The sequence below is a fragment of the Macadamia integrifolia genome, chromosome 14 (assembly GCF_013358625.1).
Source record: "Macadamia integrifolia cultivar HAES 741 chromosome 14, SCU_Mint_v3, whole genome shotgun sequence".
In the NCBI taxonomy this organism is placed as follows: Eukaryota; Viridiplantae; Streptophyta; class Magnoliopsida; order Proteales; family Proteaceae; genus Macadamia; species Macadamia integrifolia.
The window spans coordinates 29,226,255-29,238,959 of record NC_056570.1 but is presented as its reverse complement, the minus strand read 5'-3'; the positions used below and the strand labels follow the sequence as shown (position 1 = coordinate 29,238,959).

Sequence of the window (12,705 nt, the reverse complement as noted above, 5' to 3'; positions counted from 1 at the left end):
GATCAATTGGATTAAAAAAAAAAAGAAAGAATATACAAGAGGATTGATACACGCAACAATGCTTAGACGAAGGAAATGAAATCAACCCCGCCTTCGGCATTGCCATTAGCAGGAGAGGACCTCAGACCTAAGTCTAACAATAAACTTTTAAAAACAAATAACTAAGTGAATCGGAATCTTGGCCGTTGGGCCGCATCCAATTCCAGCTCCCTGGAGGTGAGAAGGGGCCAGATTTCGACAGGGGAATTTGATTCAAGTCTTGCTGCTGTTTTCGCTAAGAAATCGGCTACCACATTTGCTTCGCGGTAGCAATGAGTGACTTTCCAAAAAATTGAACCCAAATAAGAGAGAACGCCCCTCCATCTTTGCTGAATAAACCATGGAACCAGCCCTTTGGAGAATAAGAACACCACAGCAGCAGAGTCACACTCGATCCAAAGGTTTTGGATACAAGATTTTTTTGCATGTTCAAGGCCGGTAATGAGAGCTAAGAATTCAGCTTCAAAGTTAGATTTTATACCAACAAAATTTCTGAAATTCAGCAAAGGTTCACCCTTGTAATTTCTAAACACACCGCCAGCTCCAGCCTTTCCAGGATTCCCTAGATAGCATCCATCAGTATTTAGCTTAATCCAATTCTGAGGGGGGAGACACCATCGAACTTCAAAAATTTCTCTTTGCTTGCCAATTACCCGAGGAATTCCCACTCTCCTGGCACACATCAAATCAGCTACGGACAAGGTTTTCCCAAGGTGCACTGTCGAAATCATACCTATCTCACCTTTAATCATAGCAAAACACTGTCTGTGATGCCAATAGGTACCCTCGTGGATTCTCATATTCCTCTCCATCCAAACTGCATAAGGAATTAACACCACGCCACTAACCCATAGTCTTGGGAATGTGACGGATTTTGCTTTACATTTCCACCAGCTAAATAAATCTTCCATTCTTGTGAAGTGTTGCCATCTGACACCAAATAGATCACAGAACATATTCCACAGGTCCTGGATACACTCACAGTGAATAAAAAGGTGGGAACTAGACTCTTCCGCCTTTTCACATAACCCACATCTCGAAGGCATTGCAATCCCCTTTTTGCACACTTAGTCATCTGTAGGGAGTCTACCATGGGCTAACCTCCATCCAAATACTGCCTGTCGTGGCTATAAAAGAGCTTTCCAGAGAATGGAAAACCAAGAAACAGGCGCCTTTTTGCTTCTTATCTCCTCCCACGCCGAGGCCAAAGAGAAGGCACTAGACGAAGATAATTTCCAGTGGCATACATCCTCTAAATTCGTTAGGGATATTCTCTTCGCCTTCTCAAACGATTCAGACAAGAATGATGAAGAAACATTTGGGAAGCACCACTCACCATTCCTAATGAAATCTGCCACCCGCAGCTGCCTCGAAGTAAGCGCTTCTAAGTCCAGATTAGAGGATTCCGCCAATGAGGAATTTTCTAACCAACGATCCTTCCAGAAGTTGATCTTGAAGCCATTTCCTACTGTCCAGCTCTCCATATTTGTTACAAAATCCCACACCCTTTTTAGACCTTGCCAAATAGATGAAGACTTGTAGCTCCTGAGATCGCCGTTGCTAGTAGTAAACCTTGCTCTGAAAAATTGACCCCTATTATTATCCCCTTGTGGGTCTCCATGTGTAATGGTGCAAATCAATTTGAAATTAGTTATTTGGTTCGATTCCAAAGAGTGGTGTTGTGATTCCAAACCAAAACGATTAAGAATTGAATCAATTTTAAAATCGATATATTCGTTTCTTACATGGTTCGGTTTTGCTTCCTATAATCGGTTCATATATTGTGTATAATAGTATACTAGCATAATAGTATTATAAAATCTAATACAAAAATTAGTTAATATACTATATATAATATATAATATTACAATGTATTAATATGTTATATTATATTTGTTGTTTTATGGTTGTCCTAGTTGGCAACCTGACCATGTGGCGGTGATGATGTGGTTAGTTTGGGAGATGTGGCCAAAAACGATAATGTGTCGTCCAGTGTCATAACATATCCACATGGTGTGCATAGAGTGGTTTGACACATTCATGGTAGGTGGCGTGGGTTTTCAAGTAAAAATTGGCTTATTTATGCTCGGGAGAATTTTCAACAGTGAAAATGATATTTTTAGAAGACTATTTCTTCATGAAAAAGATAGACTGCAATTTATTTATTCCAATGCTTCTGATTTCGTCACATTCTGATACTATATGAAAAAGTTACGGCATCCACAGTCAAAATATAGTTTTGTGGCAGTTGGGGGCAATTTCAGCATGGAATATGAAATTTTTGGAACAATTTTCTCCATGTAACGATACAAAAAAAAAAATCTAATCTTTTCAATGCATCTGATTTCTTTGCCTTTCAATTATGTATGAGGAAGATGCGGTATCGGAAAGGTCTAGGGGCATTTTGGTCTTTTTATATGACTGATTCAGATGATTGGGTCTTCTGAAAAGTTGTAGAGCATCAAGCTATGGTTCTAACGCACTTCATTTCATCTCAATCGGAATTTGTATGAAAAGGTTACATGTATTTCCATAAAATCGATTCAAATTTTCAAACCGAAAAACCCTAATTTGCTCTCCGTGATAGGAGGGTTTTTCAGATGTTATACTTGAAAAATGAGGGGGCTTGTTGTAATCTCAATATCTTGAAGGTCTAAATTGCTATGGGTGTTTCTGCAATGAAATAATGGAAGAGAGTTTGTCTACAATTAGAAGGAAATTAAAAGATCTTAAATGAAGGGTTAAGATCTCGCCATGCACGTAGGCAAGATTAACGGCTTAAATGGATTTCACCTTTTTGAAAAAGGTTGGCAAGGCTGTGGAAAAAAATCGTCTGCAATTCCGATCTCGTACAATTCCGTGAAATATCACCTTCAGGGGGTGACACGTGTATTGATACCAATGCAATGGTCCAGATCTGATTTAAATGTCTTTTCACTGATTTAATGTTTTATTAATTGTACCAGATCTGGGCCATTGTATTGGTATCAATACACGTGTCACCTCCTGAAGGTGGTATTGCACGGAATTGAACGAGATCGGAATTGCAGACGATTTCAACCCCAAGGCTATTGACACAGCCAATCAAACATCGACAATAAGCCTGACGTTGATGCAGGTTGATGCACCTATGTCAACATGACATCATTATCTGACTTTTTGGATGTTGATCCAATGGCCAGGATCTAATGCCCTTTATAAGATCCGAGGGATAAAATTAAAAGATTCTTTTTTATGAGATTTATAGCCAGATTTGCGCCTATGTTGTGTGCACCATTGGTGTAGCCTACGCCACTCCTCTGAAGATTTCATTTTTCTTATTGATGCTTTGAAGAGCAAGAAGCCACGGGAGAAAAGGTGTAAGCATCAAATTTGTCAGTGCAAGTTTTCAGCCATCCCAGGAAATCAGTTTGTGAGATTCTTTAACCTTGGATTTATATTATTTGCATGTATGATAATATATGTATGCTAGGTTTAGTTGTTGATGAATTATATACATGTTAGGTTAGTTGTGGATGAACTACAAGTATTCTAGCTAGTTGTGGATGTATATGCTAGGTAAGGCTTGATTATAGGGCATTGATATAGCCCCAAATTTATTGTATTATTGTATTGTGTGCTTAGTGGGTCCACTGCGATGCCATCTTCGCTTCGGCTTTAAAAAATTGGGTGTGGGTGTTTCCAAATATGAGTGCAGTCAAAAGTAGTGTTTTGTATATGTACGAAGTCTTTATAGGCATTACTCCGGGGACTTAGGAAAATTGCCAAACCTTGTAAAAACTTTGTGTTGTGGGTGTGCATTTTGTTTGCATTATATATATTGAAATGCGTGAAATGTGAAATAGGTGTGCACACTTGGAAGTGCCTATGAGAGGTTGAATGTATACAAACAAGGACATGTACAAGAACAAGTGTATCAAGTTTTGCTTGATCAGATATCGAACAAGGGGATCGAAATTTGACTCATTGATTCACCCCCTCTCACTCACTGACAACCAGGTTACAAAAATATAAAATTAGTATAATATATCATAATATCTTTTTTACCCAAAAAATTTATATTATAATGTCCCCGGATTCAAATTCGATATGGTTTTTATTTTATAATTCGGCTCCCATACTGGATCCATAATCAAATTGATTCTGAAATTCCATACTCAGGTCGAAATGAATAAAATTTGATTTGATTGGATTTGGCTTATTCAATTTTAGTATCAGTTTTTTATGATGATTGGAATTTTACACCGTTAAGCTTTGTCCATGTAGTTGTAGCCTTGTTGGCACATTCATGATGTAATAAAGGCCACAGCTCAGATCCAACGGGATCTTAGTTGCCGTCTTTATTACAAGTAGTGGAGCCCTGCCCATCCTTCAGTGGGTCTTGCCTAGCCTTGGGAGTTGGGACCCTTGAACTAGCACCATTAAAACAACCAACCGAGCCAACAACTACCCATACCGTTATGGTCTTATGAAGAACCTTACCTATTCTCCAATGCCAGGCTATGTTTGATTTAGATACTCTGCTCCCTTAATCTGCCCCCACCAGAGCCTTTTCCCAGTACTTCCTTCAGATCATCACATTCATGGCTGCACTCAAACCGGTGAAGCTTCCCGAACAATGCAAAATCGCCCCACCTCCGGGCACCGTAGCCGCCGCCCGGACTTGCACTGCTGTCCCTCTTACCTACTTCGATGTATTTTGGTTACCACTACCACCAGTGGAATTTCTATATTTTTTTGACTTCCCCTACCCAATAACTCAATTCACTCACTGCTTCCTCAGCTCAAACACTCACTCTCTTGTACCCTCATCCACTTCTACCCTTTATGTGGAAATCTCTCGTGGCCTCATGAACCCAACCAGCCCATGATCTGTTACACTGAAGGAGACACGGTCACTTTCACTGTTGCTGAGTCGGATGCCGATTTCTATCATCTCTCTTCCAACCACCTAAAAGACGCCAAAGAATCACGCCCACTCGTGCCTCACTTGTCTACATTTGGAACTACTGTCCCCATGTTAGCAATTCAAGTTACTGTCTTCCCAAATACTAGAATCTATATTGGGTTGTCACATCACCATACGTCTTGTGATGGAAGAGGATTCACCCACTTCATGAGGACATGGGCTTCGATCTCCAAGTTAGGAGCTGGATTTGGATCTCTCTCATCTGATCAGTCCCTACCAATCTTGGACAGGACTGTGATCAAGGAACAAGATGACATGTTAAAGATGTTCTTAGACAAGTTAGATGGATTCATGGGTTCCGAATCAGTATCTGGGAATCGAATATTAAGTGTGATGGATGTGGAACTCCAACCCAACATGGTTCGAGCTACGCTCCAGCTAATGAAGCAAGTGGTAAGAAACTCAAGGAATGGGTGTTCACTTGATGAAAAAACACAAACAAGATCAATTAATCCTCCATCCAGATTGGTGGCGATATGCGCTTATACATGGATTTGTTTGCTTAAAGCAGAAGCAAAAGTGGGTGGATCCAACACTAACAACATGACTCTTTTTGTGCTTACCGTCGACTGCAGGGCTCGGCTGGACCCTCCAGTCCCAGAAGCATACTTGGGTAATTGTATGAGACCTTATGTGGTGGTTACTAATAAGAGTGATCTGATGAGAGGAGGAATAGGTTTGGCAGCACAATTGATAGGAGATGAGGTTCATGAGATGCACAAAGGAATTTTGAGAGGCATGGGCCGCATGGCACATAGTGTTTCAGGTTTGATAGATATGCCACCTAATCGAGTTTTGGTAGGTGCAGGGTCACCACGGTTTGGGTATTACAAGACAGATTTTGGGTTTGGAAGGCCAAAGAAGGTGGAGACGACATCCATTGATAGAACATGAGCCATGTGTTTGAAAGATAGCCCCAATGTAGATGGTGGAATTGAGTTTGATTTGGTTCTCAATAGAGAGGAGATGGATGCCTTTGTTTCTGCGTTTCTTGATGGGCTTGATGATCTGACATAGCATTTTTTACCTTCCCTCTGTTTGTTTTAAGAGGAGCTTCAAGTGGATGCGCCTGGAGGACCTCATTTTTTATTCTTAGATTGATTGATTAGCCCTTTTTTTGTAGTTGCTGATTAATTTTTGCTGCTAATGGCAATACCAAAGATGAGAAAATTGACCATGCTTTTTGCATTGAGTTTTTGAATAGTCCCAATTATGTAACAATTCTTTTTATTTTTCTCTTTTTTTAATACAATGGCCTTTTAGCGAAAACTTTATGACTTGCTTCCTTCTCTAAGCCGAATGTTGCTTTCTTTACTTTTCACTAAAAGCTTTTGGGGCAATTTGGTTTATTTTGCACCCTTACCATTTAGCTAGTATCAGGCTGAATTATTATTGTTGCACCATTACCATTATTGTATGCCCTTGGCCCTTCAAGTTTGTTGGACCATGTCAGTCTCTAATGAATGTCAGTACCAGTTCATGATCAGGTCGGATCCTAGGAGAGATATATACCTTCGAGTTCAGTTCAGCTCCTTGTACGAGAAGTGAAATTTCACTCTTTGTCAATGGTCTAAAACCCGAGAATGATCATGGGACTAGTTAAGGTCAATACCAATTTGATACTAATCCTGAGTTGTCTGAATCAGACTATGGAGGTTAATGGTAAGATGAACTCACCTTCAAAGGATTACCTACTTAGGTTTTTTTTTTATATATTTATTTATTTATTTATTTATTTAGACTTGTAGTCCAATAAATTCTGGTTTTCATGTTTTTTGTAATGCCAGAGTAGTTGAAGGAGGTGTGTGGGAAGGTTAGAGAATAGAGGAAGGGAGGAAGAGAGCATGAGTTTTCTTTGGAGGTAGGAATCAAATCTCTTCTCATTTCAGTAACTTAATTAGATAAGAAAAGTGAGAAAAAAGTGGAGCTACAATGCAACAATGTTGGTGCATCTCCCACTTGAAAATAGTAATTAACTTTTTAGTTAAAGAGAGAATAAAATGTGAGACAAAGAAGAAAAGAGGAGCTATTGTGTGCAAGAATGAAGAAGAAATCATGAGGTTGAAGATGGGTGAAGAGACATTCTCTTCATCCGGTTCAATTTTGAGTTGGGTCACGATAGATCCAGATTACATAAGTCAAGGATATAACCTGATAGTTGAAAATCCAAATTCGATTCACATCCGCATCTAATTAGAGAATATCCGAGTTTGATCACATCCGATCCTTATTCGACCCTTTTACATCTCTAATTAACAATGGCATCTGTATTGCGGCCACATATTTGCAATGGAAGAGGATTCTCCCACTTCATGAGAACATGGGCTTCAATCTCCAATTTAGAAGCTGTCCCAACCATTTTTTGGATAGGATTGTGATCAAGGACCATGAATGCATCATAAAATAGGGGTGTCAATTATAGGCCTAGATCGCCAAGCCCGAACCAGACCGACCTGACACGTTTATTAATAGGTAGTTTTCAATGCAAATGTGCTACTCAACGGGTGTCCAACTGGGACCAACCAAGTAATAATCCAATTCGGCCCGACATATTTAAAGCCTGTTTATAGCCAGCTTAGAGCTCGTTTAAAGCTCATTTACTAAAATCAACACGTTTAAAGACCATTTCAAGCCCGATTATAGCCCACATAGGGATAAAAGTGTCATTAGACTGTTTAAAGCCTGACTATTGGTAGCTCGATTACAGATCGATACACGACCACCTGTTTATAAATGGGACCATGCCTAGCATATGAGGAACGATTACCTAAATGGACCGATCATGTTGCAAGATCCTAAAATGGGAAAGCCCAATTATGCCCGATTGAAACCGGCCCAGCCTGACTGATTGACACCCATATTATAAAGATACTTGCGAGGGCAACAAGGTTTCATGGACCTCTCCTTTAGAAAAAGAAGGAAATATGTTCAACAATCTTTATTGGCTAAGGCTGCATTTGGTAGTTATTCAGTTCCAGAAACAATGTTTTGTGTCAAAAACAGAATTTTTAGTTTTTGAGTCAAAATGCCGTTAAAAAAAAAAAAAAGTGTTTGGTGAACCTGTTTCAGGAACGATTACCTTAACTGTTCACTTTTTTGTATTTGGAATGAAACCGAAATGATAGAACAAGGTTCCGTCGTTCAATCATTTTGCGTTTCCAGCATTTTTTTTTTTTTTTTTTGCTATTCATTCAGAAAAAATCAAAAAACATCAAGTTGACACCAAACGCTTTATTCCATTTTTTTGTTCCCATGGATGGATGACTACCAAATGCAGCTTAAGAGTAACCACATTTTTCTTTTTCCGCTATAATTTCATTTGTTCAATCAGGAAAAAAAAAAGAATAATATACAAAAAACTATTCTCTCGAGCTTTACAATATCAAAAAAACATAGATAGAAAGAAGAGGACATCATTCCCACTTTTAGCATTTCCATCAGCAGGACTAAGCCTCAAACTTCCTAACTAACACTGCGAAAAACTCCTAACTTGATTGGAACTGATAGCACGGGTGATGCATTGCATCCATCGCCAAATCCAACTTAACCGATGCAAGCCACGTTATCATCGGATCTGAAACTTCAAATCTAGCATCCGACTTTGCAAGAAAATCATCTATAGTAAGAGAGCAACCACGTTGATTAGGGTCTAGCTAGGATACATAGCTAAAAATAAATAAATTAGCTTCCTGCTAGACTGGTTTGGGTAACTGGTTGCCAAGTAAAGTGGAGTAGGTGGTTGCAGTTTTTTGTTAGAAGATCCCCTAACCATTGGGTTCTTCATTGCCAGGTGTTGCATAGGCAATGCGCATTAGGCGGTTTCCTCATTGGAGAGGATCCAAGTCCTATTTATCCTCCGTACACCTAATAAAGATTCCATGGCAATTCCGTTTCATTGGTGCTATGGGGAGGCACCCCATGTGGGTAGAGAATCCTGACTTCACTCCTAATTACAAAATATCGGAAGTTATAGTGACCTCCCCAAGAGATTCGGACAATATCATGGCACCTCCATCAGAGAAAAGTATTGCAACTGTTCCATTTTTAGACTAACAATGTTAACTGACAACAACTTAAACATGAAAACACCATTTTAACCTTACCTATATATTTCCTTATAACCCACTTACATTATTGTTGGATCACTTTCATACACCACTTTCCATCATTTGAAGACATGGAGTGATCTAAGAACAAATTTGATCTCTGAACGAGTTGCCAACTTGTTAGCCAGTTCTCAACCTGTGAAACCAGCCAATGACTATGATGGAGTTCCAATGGGAAATTAATTTTTTGTTTTATTTTCTTGTTAGTTTAAGTTTTTTCCAAGCTGTGCTCATGTACTAATCAGCTGCAAAAACAAGATTATCTGGAACCATGGAGGAATTTCCTACTCATATTATTGAGGAGATTAGATGTGATTCTTTCTCCAAACCAAGATTTAGGTTCTACAAATAGCTTTGGAGGATCCTGCTGATGGCAATGCCGAAGGTGGGCTCCTTTCTTTAGCTTCGGATCTTTTGATGTACCTTTAAATCTTTTTCTCTTCTTCATTTTAATACAATTTTGATTTCTAGCAAAAAAAAAAAAAGACTATTTTGAAAATAGCAAACTGAAGACATCATCACTTAAACATAACCATTAAGGGAGTGGTTCTTTGATGGGGGTGCCATGATATGTCATTGTAATTTCCTCTACAAAATATAATCATTCATACGCATGTAGAGGCTTCAATATTGCCCATCTTCTTATACGCTTTGTTATTATCAACTATCCACCCACAATATAAGGAGGCTTCATGACTTTAAATCTCTATCTCATCTGCCTCATTATTTTGAAAGACACCCACAATGGGACTCCGGATCCCCAACTCTCACATGGTAGGCTATAAAGAACCCTATTCTCCAATGGCAGCCTATGTACTCCTTAATTTGTTGTTGCCTTAATCAACCCCCCACAAGAAGCTTTCCCAGCGTTGTCCCTCTGACCTTCATGGCTGCATCCAAACCTGTGAAGATTCTTGAGCAGTGCAAAGTTGCACCACCTCCGGGCTCCGTCGCCACCCCGACTTCAACCGCTATCCCTCTGACCTTCTTCGATGCATTTTTTTTACCAGTACTACCAGTGGAAATAGTATATTTCTATGAATACCCCCACCCAATATCTCAATTCACTCATTCTCTCCTTCCACAGCTCAAACACTCACTCTCCTCCACCCTCATCCACTTCTACCCTTTAGCAGGAAATGTCTCTTGGCCTCATGAACCCAACCAGCCCATGATCTATTACACTGAAGGAGACTCAGTCTCTTTCACTGTTGCTGAGTCGGATGCCGATTTTTATCATCTCTCCTCCAATCACATAAGAGAAACCATGGAATCACGCCCACTCGTGCCTCATTTGCCTACTTCTGGAACTAATATCCCCTTGTTAGCAATACAAGTTACCGTTTTCCCAAACACTGGGATCTGTATTGCTTTGTCTCGTCACCATTCGTCTTGCGATGGAAGAGCATTCACCCACTTAATGAGGACATGGTCTTCGATTTCCAAGTTAGGAGCTGGGTCTCTCTCACTTGAATTCCTACCATTCTTGGATAGGACTGTGATCGAGGATAAAGAGCGCATCTTAAATATTTTCTTGGAGTTGTTGGAAGGATTAATGGATTCCGAATCTGGGTCTGAGAATCGAATATTGAGAGCGATAGATAGAGAACTCAAACCCAACTTGGTTCGAGCTACATTCGAGTTAAATGAAGCAAGCAGTAGGAGACTCAAGGAATGGATCTTTGCTCAATACAATAAGAAGGAAGAACAAACACAAACACATACAAGATCAATTGCTGCTCCATCCAGATTGGTGGCGACATGTGCTTACACTTGGATTTGTATGCTTAAAGCAGACGCAAAAGTGGGCGAGTCCAACAATAATATGACTAGCTTTGTGCTTAGCGCCGACTGTAGGGCTCGCCTGGACCCTCCAATCCCAAGAACATATCTGGGTAACTGTGTCAAGCCTAATGTAGTGGTTGTTGAAGACAAGACTGATCTGATAAGAGGAGGAGTAGCTGCGGCAGCACAGTTGTTAGGAGATGCGCTCCATGAGATGGACAAAGGAGTCTTGAAAGGCATGGTGCAGAGTGTTGCAAGCTTGGTGGAGCTGCCGCATGATCGAATTTTTGTAGTCGCAGGGTCACCACAGTTTGAGTATTACAAGACAGATTTTGGGTTTGGGAGGCCAAAGAAGGTGGAGATGACATCCGTTGAAGGAACGAGTGGCATGTTTCTGAAAGATAGCTCTAATGTAGATGGTGGGTTTGAGTTTGATTTGGCTCTTAACAAACTGGAGATGGAAGCCTTTGCTTCTGAGTTTGTTGATGGGCTTAATGCTCTGATATAGCATTCTTTATGCCCGCCTTAACTCTCACTGCTCGCTTCCTTCACTAGGTCAAAGGTAGTGATTTTCTATTAAAATCTATAAATAAATTTGCATGTGCAGATGTATATGTGGGCTTTTATTTGTATGGTATATTTTTTTTTAAGTGAATAAAAATATATAAAATAAATAAATAAAGAAATTCATGGCGAAGTCATCAGCTATCCAAAGGCTAAGGCCCAAACAAATGAAGAGCCAAGGGGAGGGGACAAAAGTCACAAAACAACCATCAAAGGAAATATAATTTTATTATGTAAATAAAGCAAATTTGCATGACTTGTATCGATAAGCTTTTTAAGATAATGTACTGTGGTATCTCAATAATCTTTAGTGTAAACACAACACTTGTTAGGTGGCTCATAGAGAAAATTTCTGAATCAATTGAAGTGCCTTTAAATTATTTGACAAATTTTCTTTCATATTTAATTTAAATTCCTAATAAAAAATAATTATCTTTATTTACATAAATTTTCAATTTGCGACTTAATATGATGAATCATATGTGATATCAATTCAAGCACATATATACTCTTACCAAAAAGGGAAAAAAAAATGTATATTACAAGATCATGAGTTCAATGTTGTTTGAGACTAACTTTTAAAATAAAAACCCTGTAGTAAAATAGGGAGAGGGTTCCCTAAGAGGCAGTCTGGCTCCAGCACCAATGTGGGTGTTAATGGGAGTATGAATGAAAACATCAACATGGGTGAGATTTCCATCTTTTATGAGAGGCGGGACAGTCATTTTGCCCCTTTCTGTGTTTGGACGTAAAGTCATGCTGCCTTTCAAAAAAAATTCCCCATTACATATAAACCTAAGGGAGAAATACCATCAAATACATGTCAATCAAGAGAATACTAACCGGTTGCGTGACTATTATGCCAAAGTGCTAACTTGTTTTGTGGCTACTATGCCAGCGTGCGAACAATGAGAGAGCAGGTGGAGGCATACATATTCAACTTGTGATCCTTGTCTTCGCTCACTGTTTCAGACTTGTTGGAGATGCAGTCTAGTAAAATTTTGGCAGCCGTAGGGTCTCCACAGTTTGGATTTTACAAGTTACATTTTGGGTTCGGCAGGCCAAAGAAGGTAGAGAAGGCATCCAATGATACAACAGAAGCCACGTTTCTGAAAGATAGCTCTAATGCAGATGGTGGGATTGAGTTTGATTTGGTTCTCAATAGAAAGGACATGGATGCTTTGTTTCTTTGTTTGTTGATGGGCTTGATGCTTTGAATTGAGCATTCTTTATGATGCCCTC

General features: G+C 39.4%; 2 protein-coding genes across 2 annotated transcripts; both read left to right on the top strand.

Moving 5' to 3' along the window:
* The first annotated feature begins 4,906 nt into the window (after window positions 1-4,906).
* LOC122060809 (malonyl-coenzyme:anthocyanin 5-O-glucoside-6'''-O-malonyltransferase-like) lies at window positions 4,907-5,902 on the top strand. Its single transcript, XM_042623908.1, has one exon. It carries the CDS (start codon window positions 4,907-4,909, stop codon window positions 5,900-5,902), a length of 996 nt encoding a protein of 331 aa, XP_042479842.1.
* A 3,970-nt stretch (window positions 5,903-9,872) lies between these two features.
* Window positions 9,873-11,509, top strand: LOC122061006 (phenolic glucoside malonyltransferase 1-like). The gene has a single exon (XM_042624152.1). It carries the CDS (start codon window positions 9,926-9,928, stop codon window positions 11,405-11,407), a length of 1,482 nt encoding a protein of 493 aa, XP_042480086.1. The 5' UTR covers window positions 9,873-9,925; the 3' UTR covers window positions 11,408-11,509.
* Window positions 11,510-12,705: the final 1,196 nt, after the last annotated feature.

Coding starts and splice junctions, on each gene's coding strand:
- LOC122061006 (XM_042624152.1), top strand. CDS start 9,926: ATGTACTCCTTAATTTGTTGTTGCCTTAATCAACCCCCCACAAGAAGC.
- LOC122060809 (XM_042623908.1), top strand. CDS start 4,907: ATGATCTGTTACACTGAAGGAGACACGGTCACTTTCACTGTTGCTGAG.